At 34.9% G+C, this 16306-nt stretch overlaps 1 protein-coding gene across 2 annotated transcripts in view; it reads right to left on the bottom strand.

The window, feature by feature from the left end:
* Positions 1 to 236: 236 nt before the first annotated feature.
* LOC145994955 (organic cation transporter protein-like) overlaps positions 237 to 16306 on the bottom strand; it is a 206130-nt gene continuing 190060 nt past the window's right edge. For both annotated transcript variants that reach the window (XM_083131483.1, XM_083131485.1), the window contains exons 11-12: positions 4825 to 4961; positions 237 to 1980 (exon numbers count right to left, since the gene is read on the bottom strand). In XM_083131483.1, the coding sequence (XP_082987609.1) occupies positions 1920 to 1980; positions 4825 to 4961 (198 nt within the window). In that variant the 3' untranslated portion in view covers positions 237 to 1919. The remainder of the gene's footprint in view (positions 1981 to 4824; positions 4962 to 16306) is intronic.

Here is a 16306-nt window from a genome sequence, read left to right on the forward strand (position 1 = left end):
ACTCCACAAACAAAAAATGGCTTAAAGGGTCCAAAATACAAGAATGAATAAATGGATATTAGTTTTTATAACTAATACTATAACAAATACAATAATATGTAATAGATGTAATTATACAATGAAATTGGCATTTTTATCACTCTAATCACCATATATTGTAATATCATTGCTACATGTAAGGATTAAAAAAAACTTTATGAAAAATATATTTATTAAAAACAACATTTAATACATGTATGCCAGATTTCATATTCAACAAGAAGATATACAATTATATCTACAAATTTATACAAGCAGAAAAGTAGTGTAAATTATTAACTGAAGTATTGAATGACTTATATGTAAGTGTGTCTGGGCAACAAACAAGTTTAATATATTCCTGCACTTAACATGAAAACCACAACATTTTCAAGGTACTCTAAATTTTAAATTAACTATGTATTTTAATAACTCCCCAAAATGAAATAAACTAAAGAAATTGTTGAAATCATGTGTATCTTGAAAAACTGAATGCAAAGGTACAGATTGATTTATTATATTTACTATTTCATGAAACCTCACCCTGAATTTTGTTTTGTTTTGTCAGCACTGTTCAATGTTTTATATTTACATCATTGTGTGTACAAAAAATACACACAAGAACATACAGTTCATGGTTGGATTTTATTAGTGATTGAATACAAATATCACACAATACAGACTGAGGATTGGAGTATATGTGTATAATTGACAAGAAAGAGCAGAAGTTCATAAAGCCTTCCTATCCTTCACACACAAAGAAATATAAGTTGGCATTTATACCTCATTGCTAAACAAGGGAAATTGCAAACATTATATTGTTGAACTTCACCTTTAATGAGTATATGCATCATTTAGGGTCAAATACACAAATAATAATTGTAGTTTTCAGCATGTTTTGTTTGCATAGCTTTCAGCAAACCTCCTAAAGATTGTTATGGACTTTGTAGTATATAGTAAAATTAAAAGAATATGTTAAAGCTTTCAAATACAACGACCATTTTCATCTAAGGCTTTTAAAGTTACATTCATAATCAATGATTTTCTCTGAACTTGAGGTAGATGTTACAATATATTCATGAAACTTTAATATTATGTCTCAGTAGTGAATATTCAGTTGTTTTTTTTCTAATTTCAAAAAAATTATTTTGTACTTATATGTTTACTATGAATTATGCTAAAATAAAAAGAAAGTTCTCAAATGTTTTTCTTTGTTGGTTTATAAATAATTTTCCTCTTAAACTATATACAGACACCAATAGATCAAAATGACAATGTTCCAAATTTATGATTTCAATTAGAGGGGCTGTAAGGAAGAGTTTTTCAATCTAGTTTTAGATTGAATTTCAAAGTATCTATTATATTATCAGTCACTGTTTTCTAAACAAAAAGTTAAAAAAAAATCACTGAACAAAGAAACATGTGCATCAATTACTTAGATGCCACTACAAATAACCACTTGGACAGTGAAAAGTTATTCATGGCAAATATTTTATTCAAATTCAAAATCAATAATTTGATGTTAATTGCTTAAATTGGGATAAGCATAGCAACAATTTAAACGTGTATTTATATCAGAATTGCAACAACAACAACAACAAAAAGGAAACAAGTAACAGCATATTTCGAAAATCTAATAAAGCTAGATTACTTCTTTGAAGATCTAGTAATAATATATGTTTCCAATAATTCTTGCTTTGTTAATTGTGAGGCTGTACATAATATTTTTTTGAATATTTCATAAAGTATTTTAGTAGTTCCACTTGTAACAACAACAACAACAAAAAAGTGATTTCTGGAAATTTCCAAAAATATTGCATTTTTTGTGGCAAAAGTGTGGTTGAATTTTCTATAGATCTAAATTCCTTATTCCCAATGACATTTAAAATCATTTTGGAGCTTCAAATTACTGGAGAGACATTTGCATTTCCATTGCTTCTTCTTTTCTTCGATTTTTGGTCCCTGGAATATATAAAATATTACAGTTGAACCTGAGTTATATGTGTCTCAAGGTGAAGAGAAAATGATAGGTATAATTGAGAATTACTTACAAATCAGATTTAGATACCAATATTAAAATACTGTAATGGTATCTATTTTAAGGAACAAGATATTTTTAATACAGGTTATTTCTGTCATAAAGCGGTAAATTAACAAATCTAAAAGTTTGATACTTAAATACATTACATTTGTAACTTTATTAGTGTACTGAAATGCTACAGTAGACACTATAGTTTTATTAGTCTTACAACCCAATTTAAAAGAACATCTATAATAGCATTTCTTTTACTAATGACTGTGCAAAGGGGGGGGGGCAAGGTGCCAAAACTGGGAGGGGGGCAGATACAGTACATTTCCCTAAATATGCAGCTATTTCAGTTTTAGTTTTGTGTGGATTAACGTCCACTTCCCGTATAAACTTTACTTTCTGGTCAAGCCTGTAACTTTTCCTCTTTCTGTTTTCAATGACCGACCAGTAGCAACTGAAAACTGTCACATTTGTAGCTTGGCTATGTACAAATAAACTGTATTTTATGAAAATTAGTATGTATAACACCGAATTACATATAAATGCATTACGTACAAATGAGGATTATTTAACACGTTTTTAAATTATATTTTGCCGGGACCTACAGTAATTTACGTACAAAACAGAATTACACAGAACTGAGTTACTTGTAACACAATCTCAACTGTAATAGGATAATGATCATGTATTTCACCTGAACACATATTATTTCCAAATACTCGTAAAAGACTTGAAATATTGATATGCACAGTGGTGGCGATTGGGTTCCAAAACCAGAGGGGCAAGGTGCCAAAACTGGGGGTCATAAGACAGTATATAAGGTTTGGCATAGAGCGGGGGCAAAAGTGACAAAAAGTGGGGGGGGGGGCAACTGCTCCCCCCCCCTCGCCACCACTGGATATGCATGTTTGATGTGAGCTGTGTGGGGTTAGGAAGTATCTAATGTATGTTGGGTTTGTAAAGAATTTTAAATTTTATTAAGTTTTTTTATATGGTGCTGAACTTAGTTTATAAGATTGCCAACAGAAAATACTATTTCATGAACCTGAACCTGAGCTCCAGATATCTTTTTGTAGGCATTCGCCTTGAAGTGCATAACACAAACATGAATTCAGTTCAAACTGGCCCATATTAGCTCACTTTTGACACTTTTGCTTACACAAAATTCTGTGTAGGCTACATTAAATGGAAACAAACATACAAAATGTACCAACGTATTGAAAACTAAAGTATAGATAGGTTTGTGTTCTGATACATACATAATTTATTGTGAGGTCAAATGTTAACAATAGTACAAATTATTTGTGAAAAAAAAAAAATCACAGCACTTTCCCAGTCACATGGTATTATTGTTTTCAAAGCACCATACCTTCCAGTAGTAGCACAAAAACCTTCTAGAGTTTACTTAGTTTTCCACCTTTCATGGAATTCAGTCTGCACATAATATTGCTTAACCACCTTCCCAGTAATACCTTCACAGTAATACCTGTGAGAATGTTGTTTGCTACAGCTAAACAGACAAACAATAACAATTCCAAACTCATCTTTCATCCATGGCGGCTGACAAAGGACTGGTGAGTGACTTCAAGTTGAAAATAGCTTCTACTTTCATTAACAAAATATTATATTTCCAATATGTGCTCTGACTGAAATATTCGAAAAGATAGACTGTTACATTTCACTTGTTTTAAACTCTAGAATTTACAGTATACTCTTGAAAGTTGCCTTAGCATGAAAAAGGTAAAAAAGGTAAAGTGCTCCCCTGTGCTTAGTACCATGCCATGAAGGCGTACATGGGGTGTGGGGATAATGGCTCACACTTTCTTGATGTGGTCATGAGTGGGGGTGATGTGATCAGCATCACGCCCCTGACCGCCTTTACCCCCCAGGGTTTGCCCCAGGTACCCATGTCATTCGACGCACCTTAGCATGAGAAAGTTGTTTTTTAAAACTAATTTTGACTCACTTTCCCATGGTTGGGCAAATGTAAGCAACCTCCGTTGGCCCAACATAAGACCGACGTCAATTTGCCAACCAGAGGTTCTTGACCATGCTTATTCATTTCTCTACAAATAACGGAACACACACAAAGCAATAAAACAGTCTGCTCGAACATTCTCGATGGCCATGATGCTAATTTAAAATCTCATCAACATTTATTTTAGCATGAAATGTTTCTCAAATTTAGATTTGGTTTTCAAGCTAACTCCTAGACTTTTATAAAACGGGACAAATAGTGTTTTCTAATAATATCAATGGGACAACTGGGACATGCTTCTGAAACGGGATTGTCCTGGTGAAAACAGGACATATGATCACCATATCCATTAGAGATGTCATAGCTTGTGTGTTTTATACCATATTTGAATAGAATGTAAACCAACTGGTAACATTCAAATTGACTGAACTCTTTCTTAATTTCTTTCATGTTTTTGAATTTTAATATTCTTTGTAAAATTTTAAAATCTATAATCAGGTTTTCAAGGCATGAAGGAAAGATAGTTATGACATGATGAACTTAAATATGGTCCAGAAACCCTTTTTCCAGATCAATTTAAATATGGCTCAGGAATACTTTCTTCCAGATCAATTTAACTGTAGTCCAAGTTCCATATTGGAATGAACTTGGGCCGAATTTAAATTGTGCTAGGAAAATGGTTCCAGTCCTGTTATGGAACCAAATAGAACCCATTAGAATATATGGGTTAGTGGACCATTAAGAAGCCTGGCGATTAACTACTTTTTAAAACTTCAATCGAATTGTTGAAAATGCTCACCTTGCCCATTCTTCGCCTTGCTCAATCGTTTCCAGAAGAGGTCTCCTGGATGTTTCAGGCAGCAAGAGAACAGACGAACCTCCTATAATCCCCATAGCACCTAGAATTCCCATTGGTAGGCGTGGTTCAATTGAAGACTGAAAGATAAATACCTTGTGTCTAGTATTAATATTTAGAAAAGTTAAATAAAATGCAATTCCTTTTTACTTCAACCTCACCATATATTTTTACTTTCTCATTTTATAATATGTCTACTCTAGTTAATATAATTACAGCCTCAGTAAAAATATTTGTGGTATGCAGTGTATTACATTAAAATTCAATAATGGATTCCTTCTGGGCCGCAACTCTTGATGCAACAATCTAAATTTCTTGAGACATAAATGAGCACATTTAATGCAGAAACAGGAAAACAAAACAAATGGAAAAATGAGAAATTATCAAATAATTGTTACTTGTGTTTTTCTTTTCATTTTCTTAAAAAATTACTGCAGAAATTGGTAACATCAGCTTAATTTAGAACCATCCTGAAAAATAAAAATAAAACACAAAACTTAACTGTTTTACCAGTGTGATACCAAGAGTATGAACAATGCTCCAGAAAAGCCAAAATAATAATAATAATAATAATAATAAAAAAATAATCTATGCTTGGAGGATTGATTTATTGGAAGGGGCTAATACATACACCAAAATTAAAATATCCCCAAGTAAAAGTAACTGCTGCTATTCATATCCAATTTTAAATGAAGAAATGAATGAATCCAACAATTCACAGAACTTTAATAGTAGTGAAGCATGTGAATAAACCGGAGGTTACCTGATATGTGCTATGTGGTTGTTGTTTTGCAATAATTTACTTTTGCATGGAAATATTGCCGAAGTATATTTATTTGCACAGAATTTGACATGTTATGGTATAATGATGCATACTGAACATTGACCAGTGTAAGGAGTAGTGCAGAACGAAAGTCATTTTCTTAAATATATATATTCTAATTATACAAGCACAACCATCTATCTGATGGCTCACCACTCAAATAAAATGATTGCTAATGAAAAGAAGGAATATTATTATAAATATTTAAAGACAAAGAACATTTCATTGTTTTCCAAATTTGTGTCTACTGGAAAATTATTAAAGGAAGATAGATTTGATTATTAAAATGATCTAAATTAATGTTTATTGTTCATTTTGGAAAAGAAAAGTGAAACCTTCAACATTCAGTGATTCATGTATCCTGATTCCTGTTACTGGACTTAAAACATAAACTCAATCAATCAATAAGATTTTAATAGATAAGCAAGAGATTGTTGATACATTTTGTAATATAATTGAAAAGAAATTTTTTCTTCCTTCCGGACTAAATTTTACAAATAAAGACTGGTCTAACATACCAATATATCCTTCAGTTATTGATGAAAATGAAATCTTGGTTTTCATGAACTGAAAAAAGAGTAAAAAAGCAAAGTGCTTCCCTGTTCTATGCACCATGCCATGAAGGTGTATAGGGTGTGTGGGATTAGGGCCCCACACTTACTTGTTCACAGCCGAAGGGGGGGGGGGTTGTGTTATCAGCACCATGCCCCTGGTAACATTTACTTCCCAGAGTTTCCTTCAGGTACCCACTTTATATGACACTGGGTGGGCACCAGAGTCGCTTGAACAGGTGGAAAATATCTTGGTTCTCCCTCGCTGGGATCGAACCCGGGTCTCTCACATGGTAGTCAGACAACCTAACGACTGAGCTACCGTGGCTACTTCATGAACTGATACCCAAAATAATTTAGGAATTCAAGGAATGCAGTAATTTACTTGCTCCTATTTTGTGTTGCATTTTAAATATGTTCCTGTTAAGTGGGATATACCCTAAATTATGGAAAGTAGTCATAATTATTCCAATCCTGCAAACCAGAGGCAACATCCAGCAATCAAACTTCAGATGCATCTCAATTCTAAATATTTTTATTAGAAAGTTAATTGAGCGTATTGTATTTATATCATTTTATTTTAATTTTAAAGACAAGGTTAGTATTAATAATTAATTAATTAATTAATATAATGAAATATCCATCAAGTATTCATTCATTTTAGAAAAGCATATGATTCTGTTAAAAGAGATAAATTATATAATATATTACTCGAGTTTGGAATACCTAAGAAGCTTGTTAATATGATAAAAATATCCAAAAATGAAACAGAAAGTAAAATTTGCATGGGTATGTGTGACAAATTTACAATTCATGATGAGTTAAAATAGAGAGATGCATTATCTCCATTGCTCTTTAATTTTGCCTTAGAATATGCTGTTTGGAAGGTAAAAGAAACTAATGAAGGACTACAATTAAATGGTCTGACTGAGTTGTTTGCATATGCAGATGATGCAGACTTACTAGGGGATGATATAAATACAATTAAGAATACTGCTAAAATATTTTTAAAAGCAGCTAAAGAGAGAGGTTTGGAAGCTAGCAAGGAGAAAACTAAATATATTCTTACAGGCTGAATCCAAGTGTTAGGTAATAGTCAATAGAGTAATTCTTTATAAAAACTCATTTGAATCAGTTTCCAAATTCAAGTACTTAGGAGTAATACTAGGAGAAGTCAAAAATTATCTGCACTTTCAACATTTCTTTCTTTAGGTTGGTCACACGGCCTGTTGCACTCACATGCTGAAAGGTGGTACTCTTGTCATTATGTGGCCAAAGTTTCATATTAATCACTCCATTGTTCTTTCTTTTGTAACAGAGTGGATCGAGAGGCTTAAAAATGACCAGACAAGCAGGATCCATGAAGCAGGAGCAGGACGCCCATCAACCTCCAACACTGATGGGAAGATTCAATAAGCTGAAGAGATGATTCTGATGAACCTACGGGTCACAGGGCAGCAGTCAATGAGGTGGCATGTTATCAGCAAATTAGTCAGTGGCATGCCCAAGGGGGTGGGGGGTTATACCCCCTTCGCTTTCTGGCCCAGTGTTCCAAAAAAAAAAAAGAAGGCAGGATAAGGTGGCAAAATGAGGACAGACTACTAAAAAATATATACATAACCCCCTCCACTTTCGAAAATTCAGGTTATGCCATTGTTAGTCATGGTTCTTGTGCAAAATCATTCACAACAAGCTTCAGATCACTGATCTCTGTTTTCCTTTGGTGCATACTGCCAGTGGAGCAGCCATGTTTACTCTGTAACAAAAAAAAAATAACAAAGAAAATAAAGAAAAATGGAGAGAAAACCTCGGCCACGTAACCAGAAGAGTACTGAAGGTAGTGTGGCAAACCTAAAGAAAGTTATGGTGAAAGTGTGGATAATTTTTGACTTTCCCTAGTACTAACAAATGAAAATGATATTAAAGAGGAAATAATAAGTAGACTTAATTCAGGAAATGCATGTTACTTTTCTCTTCATAAACTTTTATCCTCTTGTGCAATATCTAAGAAACTAAAAGTTAAAATATACAAAGCAGTAACTTTGCCTTTAGTATTATATGGATGTGAAACTTGGTCCATCACATTAAAAGAGGAACATAAGAGTATTTGCAAATAAAATCTTCAGAAAAATATTTATACCTAAAAGTTATGAGGAGACAGGTGAGTGGAGAAGGTTACATAATTTAGAAGTCTATAATATGTATTCGTGTCTAGATATTATTAGAATAACAATATCAAGAAGACTTAGGTGGCAGGCCATGTGGCACAAATGGGAGAGCAAAGAAGAGTTTACAGGATTCTTGTTGGGAAACTTGATGGTAAGAGACCTGTAGGATGGCTAAGATGAACTAGGAGGGATAACGTTGAGATGGACCTAAAAGAAATTGGCACGAATGGAAAAGATGGGATTGATCTTGCCCAGGATAGGGACAGATAGGCCTGTGTTGCTGCAGCCATAAACCTTTGGGTTTAAGAGTGCTAAGGAGTAAGTAAGTAAGTTTAGTACTAGCATGGGTTTATTGCTGGGAGATCGACAAGTACAAACCTTTCTGTCTTTTGAACTGACATTTCTTAGACTTTGAGTAAAAAAATATAAATTACTTGTTAACTTCTTAGACTTACCTAAAGCTCTCAATTCAGTGAACTATAGAGCTTTGTATAACAGGTTATTGTAAATGGTATAGTAACTATCTTATGCATACATGATTTATAGTTAGGATTCAAAACACTTCCTGTAAACCTGGTATTATCAATAAAGTTATACCACAAGGGTCTACACTGGGCCCTATTTTGTTCATTTTATTCTTGAACTAAATGTTAAGTTCTCAGAATGCCTTTTATATGTTGTGATTTTAAGCTGTATGCAGATATCAATGATGTAAACCACCATTATAATCTACAAAGGGATGTAAACACAATTTAGAAGTGGGTAGATTATGATCAACTTACAGTATATAAATGAGTTGCAATGATCTTTTCACACAAGAAACACTACTGTAATTACACAAATAAGATATATAACACAATCTAAATCATGTAGAAAATATTAAGGACTTTGAAGTAATTCTTGACAGGCAACTGCATATATATGATATGATATTTGCGAAGAGTAAAAAAATAAGAGTAAGAGTAGGAAAATGAGAGGTTGGATCTTAAATATTGTATATGGCAAGGGCTGAACAACATAAAACTTCTTTTGTTTATGTATATGGTATGCAATAAAACCTTTATAGAATTCAGTATTGTGACAGGGATTTTTCTTGTGGCACTGTAAGAAGTGGGTGAATTATGGATAAACAAAATAAGTTTCTTTCCTATGTGCATTTCAGATTAAAATTGTTCAGATTCTTTTAATCTTTTCAACAAGCTAAAACTTTGTTTACTTTCTTCTACAACAAACAAAAATGAGCACAAATTTGTTGCAACCTCTACTCTATCCAATTAAGCTCTATTAGCTGTCATTACGCAATTATCCAAATATATATATATAAGAGTTATGCCATATTGTGTAATAATTTGCAGTGTATTAATAACAACCTCTAAAGAATATAGTAATAAGGACACTGTATTTTAATGTATTTTTGCATATTTTGTATAGCTCTTGTACATTTGTTATGTACTGCATTCTTGTATGAATTGTTGTATCAAGGCATTTTAGTTGCTCTTCAGCAGAATATTATAAGTATAGATAAATAAATAAATATTGCTACCTTAAGAAACATATGCATATGCACATGGAATAGGAATAAATAAGTTAGTTTAAAAAAATTCAAGACAAAGAGTACACAGTGCACATAAATCTGGTAACAGTTGTCTGAATTTTATATACAGACAACAAATGATGCAGCTTTCATATGCATGTCATGAGAAGAGAAACTCAAATAGTTTTGTCTGGATTTCACTGCAATGCTCATAATTTCTCCATTTGCCATAATTGTGTGTGCTTTCTGTGTACTGGAGTTTTATATATAAAAAAAAGAGTGCGACAGATGGGCAACAAAAATTCTGGACTAAATATGGTAAAGAACTATAAGCAGGAAGGCAGTTTATGCTTGGTATAACAAATTTATGAATACTTGTTGCTTGTATCATCAGAAAATGAGCAGCCATGTGCATGTGCTATCCTTAGCACAACATGTAGAGGAACTAAAGCTTAGAATTCAAGATGCTGCCATGACAGAGGATATACTGGAAAGGCTATGGCATGAGTGTGAGTACTGTGTGGGTATCTGCTGATCTAAAAACAATAAAATTGCGAGCGAAGCGAGAAAAAAAAAAAATTGATCCAAATTTTTGCAAACTGAAAACAATATTGATTTTATATATGGCACAAAAAATTTCATGGGGTACTATTGCATTCTCTTCTATATTTTCTTTTTCATTTAGATCATTTGGCGTCCAGGGCTAACTCCCACCTCCCCCTAGCTATGGCTCTGATCTTGAGAAGACTAAGAAAAGCAAATATTGGGAGCAATGCGAGCAAGAAAATTTTACGAAATGCATTTTTATTTGTACAAAATTTGATATCGAGGGGAGCAATTGCCCTTCTGTATTCCCCTGCAGGTGCTCTTGGCCGTCTGGAAGAAATAATGCAAGATAGATGTGAAAACTAATTCCATCTTAAGTATCCTTTTGTCCTGCTACTCTTAAATACATGATGAAGGTTGTGTGAATTACTCACAAGTTTAATATATATATTAACTTACGTTTTGCGAGTATCGAGGTAACTCCTGCGACGTTTTGGGGCGCAACTGCTCCCTTCCTCAGGCTGCTCATGTTTAGGTTATGTATAAATCATAACCACGTTGAACTCTCATAGGTTCAGGATATAGGATTGGTAAAAGGTGTATGGTTAAAAAACAGTAAAAATCTAAAACCCATTACAAGTACACGTCAAACTACCATGTTGTTTCCCAATTAGAAACTGTCCGCGGACCGTGGCATTACATTATATACATTACATTATATATATACTGCTACTCTTAGATTTAACTAATCTAGCTTTCTTTTACTTCAATCTCCCCTAGAATTGATTTCCGTCCAAGATTGGGGAGAGTCAATGCCAATTTTCCCTGTAGTTGCACCACCTTCCCCCATAGTTGCTTTGAACTTTAATCGGCTTGAAAATACTTAATCGTTTAATAACGGCGATCCTCTCCACTAAATTTCTAGGTGAATGTATAATAATGTAGGAGGAGCATGGACCTCTGGAAGGGGGGGGGCAAGAGGACTCACCTCCCCCTTAGAAATCGAATGTCAACATAAGTATAATTTGATTTATATTAATGTGATAATTTCAAATTCAAGTGGTGTTTTTTGATGGGTAACACTATTATGCTCCATGGAAAAATACCCTGCTTCTCCCTCCATGGAAAAAAATCTGCAGACGTCCATGATTAGGGGAGCAATTCCTTGTTTTTCAGGTAGATTTTGATATTCACAAACTGTTCAGTTTAGCTATAGAAGCAAGTAATATTATAACAAAGCAGGGTTGCAGAAATTACACCTATTTTAAAAAATCAAAGACTGATCTAAAGTGTAAAACTGAAAAAGATAATTGCAAAAGAATGTATTTAAAGGCTGCCACACAAGCACACATGTATGCTGCACAGGCATACTCAATATACCTTTCATGCAGTTTAACTAGATTCACATGGTTAGATATACTAGACAGGAATCACAAATTACTGTTACTGGCAATGTCATCAACAGATGAAGTTGTGCTGACAATTGGCAAATAACATTATATTTTTTAGTGGTTCTGGAAATACGATTAACTGGCATAAATATAATAGCATACCTAGGAAGTTGAAAAGGAGGTTGGATCCTTATTTGTTAGCCAATATGATAATATATTATTATACTATATTTTACTTCGCTGCAGGAAAGTTGGGTGAAAACTGATGGTTACAACCTCCAAGTCCCCAAATCATTATATAAACAACAATAACAGTAAACATAGGCTCATGTATACAACATATACAACACAGAGGAACTACATAAAATTAAATTCTTAAAGTTGTAAAGTCACATGAACAGGTGCTCATATAACTGCACAGTTTTTTTACACGCATGTTGAGAAATACCTGTATGTGTTTGGTGACTTTAAAATATCGAAGGGTATCAAGCATTAAAGAAGTAATGATAGATGAATTTTTAAAATTCAAAATGAGGTAAATAGGTACATTATCTGACACAGGAGTGTACTCTATCAGCTGTAGAGACTGAGGCAACCAGACACGTGAGGCTAAACCGAAATGTTGAATTAACTTAAGTGCTTACTTACTCATGGATGACCATAAAATAATAAGTATGAAACTTCTTTCATAACTTTATATGTAATTTATCATACTTGTAAGACTTTAAATTATCTACAGGTGAAAAGGGTGTTTGTGTACACTGCTTATCAGTTGATCAACAGGTCAGATCAACTGAATTTAACTAATTTACTTCAGGACTAGAAACTGTTTTCTCTTGGAAAGTATGTGTGTGTTACATACATGTATTTATACCGTGTGTCCATTTCGATCTTCAGCCGAGAGATCGGGAGAAGCGTGGCGGGCGGCGCTGACGGAGATGCCAACATTTGCGTCCTGTAATGTCCGCTTATTTTTATGGACATATGCAGACATTTATATAAATATTGGAAAACGAGCACTAACCTGTGTTATAATTCATTATCTGTAATTCATCCAAGTTCTGCCCTTATATACACAATAAAATACGCTTTAGAAACGATGTTAAGAGCCACAGATAATGAAACATTTTAATCATAGTTTTGACCAGTAACGTCCTGCTTAAGTTTATATCCTTGAAAGAGTTTTGTGTCGATGGGGATCGTTTGGAGATTTCGAATATGCAACACTGTATCAAGATTATGCTGCAGACGAAACCGTTAAAAGTCAATGGTTTTCGTGAGCATCCTTGCAATCAGAAATCTCTGAGCTCGAGTTTTTTGTTTATTCGCGACTAGATGAAGACAGAGCTGTGAATTTAGTGGCGAGCAGATGTAAACCAAGAGCGTGTTAATTTCGTACTGTGCACAAGAGTGTTATTCTTGGTTACTTGCCGTTACTTTTTTGTGTTATTGTAGTGTGTATGCATGTTGTGTCAGTGAGATGATTGGAATGCCAGTCGCAAGGTTCACGTTACGAGGGGAGGGGGGCATAAGTTCTCGGCCCGACCCAGAAGGACTTAAGCTACAGGCATGAAAGTTTCAGGCTATTCAACGTATTCTCCCCGAAGATCTACACACTTGGCACTTTGTTGCTCCAACTTCTCTAACCCCTCCGAAAGAAAATAAAGATTTCTCCAGGTCTGCAAAAAACTGTTCGGCAGCTGCTATAACCTCGTTATCACTTCTAAATTTCTGTTCTTTCAGAACTTCTTTCAGTCTAGGGAAGAGATAATAATCAGAGGGTGCAAGGTCTAGTGAGTAAGGTGGGTGGTCAATGCACTGAAACCTTAGGTCCTTCAGAAAATCCATTGTTCTTCCAGAGCCTTGTGAACGGGAGCATTGTCCTGCAGAAACAACACACTTCTTCTTAATTTTCCCCGGCGCCTTTCTTTAATAGCGTCCTTTAACTTAGCCAGAAGACTGCAGTAATACTCTGATGTTATGTATGGTTTGTCCCTTTGGAAGGTTGTCTGATAACAAAACACCATCCTTATTCCAGAATATTGAGACAAGCAGACCTGCGGACCTCTGTGCTTTGAATTTCTTTGGCCTGGGAGATCCTGAGTGGCGCCACTCGCATGATTACTGTTTGGTCTTAGGATCAAAGTAGTGGAACCAACTTTCATTCTGGGTAACAAGCCGATTCAAAAAATCGTCCTTAGAGTTTGCAAAATACCGCAAAATCACCTGAGAAGATGCCACACGTTTGCGTTTCTCATCGCGTTCAAACGTTTAAGCACCCATTTCGCGGAAAGCTTGTGCATGTCCAACTGATCATGGATTATTGACCAGACACGTTCTTTGGATATGTGCTAGGTCTCAGCTATCGCTTGAAGACAAATTCGTCTGTTACTCAAAATCAGGTCATGGACTTCATCCACTTTTTCCAGAGTTGACACTGACACTGGCCTCCCACACCTTTCACCATCTTCTGTGGAAAAATCACCACGCTTAAAGTTTGAGCACTATTTCTTCACAGTGGAGTGTGAAGGGCAATGTACACCCAACGTGTCTAGCATGCAACCATGGATTTCCTTTGGCGACTTCTGTTACAGGAAGAACAACTTCATGACACCTCACAACTCCTCCTTGGTACATTCCACATTTGGCTGCACCATGCTTCAATCAATGGCCTGTAAAGGAAAAACTGTTAGTGATACGATCATCCCAGCTGGCACTTAAACTTCCAAAAGATCAATGGTTCAAATGCAATGCATGATTTCAGGATGAGAGGTGGGGAAGGGGGTCAGGCCGAGAACTTATCAGCCCCCTCCCCCTCGTAGAACAAATAATTTTTATGTATGACACTTACGTGAAAACAGACTCATGTCGAGACGTGTGTTGGCAATTTGTACAGAAATTCCCAGGCGTTTCACCTCCACATAGAGATACGGCTAGACATCTTGTCCTTAAATTACGAGAAACTGGATCGTTAAATTGTAAAACACCTAAGCAAAAACGACGGATTCTAACCGAAGCAAAACTCGATGAAATTGGTGCAGCGTTAGAACGTTTCCAAACAAACCTCCATGCTGTGTTTCACAGGAGATGGACGTGTCAAAATCATCAGCACATACAGCCACTAAGCTACTAAAATTAAAACCGTACAGAGTTTCTATAGTGCAAGAATTACGCCCTCCTGACAACGTAAGTAGAGTAAATTTCTGTAATTGGGTTTTGCAGAATATTGTAGATGGTATCGTTGATCCACAGTTAATATTTTCTTTTTCGGATGAGGCATGGTTTCACTTGCATGGTCATGTTTGTTCACAGACAATAGATACTGGAGCACTGAAAATCCCCGAATACTACACGAAGTTCCGTTACATGATGCAAAAATTAATGTGTGGTGTGCTGTAAGTGCAAAAAGAATAATAGGGACTATATTTTTTGAAGACACAATAAATTCAGAGAGGTACGGCACACAAATACTCCCGCCCTTTTTTCAGTTGTTATCAGATAATGAGAGACAATATGGGTATTTTCAACAAGATTCGGCCACAGCCCATACCGCTGCTGATTCTTTCGACGCTATAAGGGAGGTGTTTGATGACAGAATAATTTCTATAGAGGTTTATGGCTTTCACGTTCGCCAGATCTTACCGTATGTGACTATTATTTGTGGGGAACCTTAAAAAATAGAGTCTACCGAAATAACCCTCATAGCATCGATGAACTAAAAGACAATATAAGGGCATAACTTGGAAGAATTATGGAAGAAGAACTTTTGCGTGTGTATCAAAATATCATCAAAAGATGCCAGGAATGTGTGAATGTAGGTGGACATCACTTTGAACAACTCTTATAACACAGGTTAGTGCTCGTTTTGCAATATTTATATAAATGTCTGCATATGTCCATAAAAATAAGTGGGCATTACAGGCCGCAAATGTCGGCATCTCCATCAGCGCCGCCCGCCACGCTTCTCCTGATCTCTCGGCTGAAGATCGAAATGGACGCACGGTACACACACACACACACACACACACACACACACACACACACACACACACACACACACACACACACACACACACACACACACACACACACACACACACACACACACACACATATATATATATATATATATATATATATATATATATATATTATATATATATTCATTCATTGTTTTCTGCCTAATTGGCAGGTTTTTCACTGCAATCTCCAGCTTTTCCTGTTCTCTGCCTTACGCTTCGTAATAGCATACGACCCAGTTAATTTAATATCATCCATAAGCTGATATCTCTTTCTTCCACGGACTTTTCTTCCTTCAACCATTCCCTCCAAGGCATCTCTTAGCAGGCAGTTTCTTCTTAGACAGTGTCCTAACCAGTTTCTTTTCCTCTTCTTGATGGTCTCCAGTATAG

Source organism: Lepisma saccharinum, chromosome 11, assembly GCF_977018435.1.
Source record: "Lepisma saccharinum chromosome 11, izLepSacc3.1, whole genome shotgun sequence".
Classification (NCBI taxonomy): Eukaryota; Metazoa; Arthropoda; class Insecta; order Zygentoma; family Lepismatidae; genus Lepisma; species Lepisma saccharinum.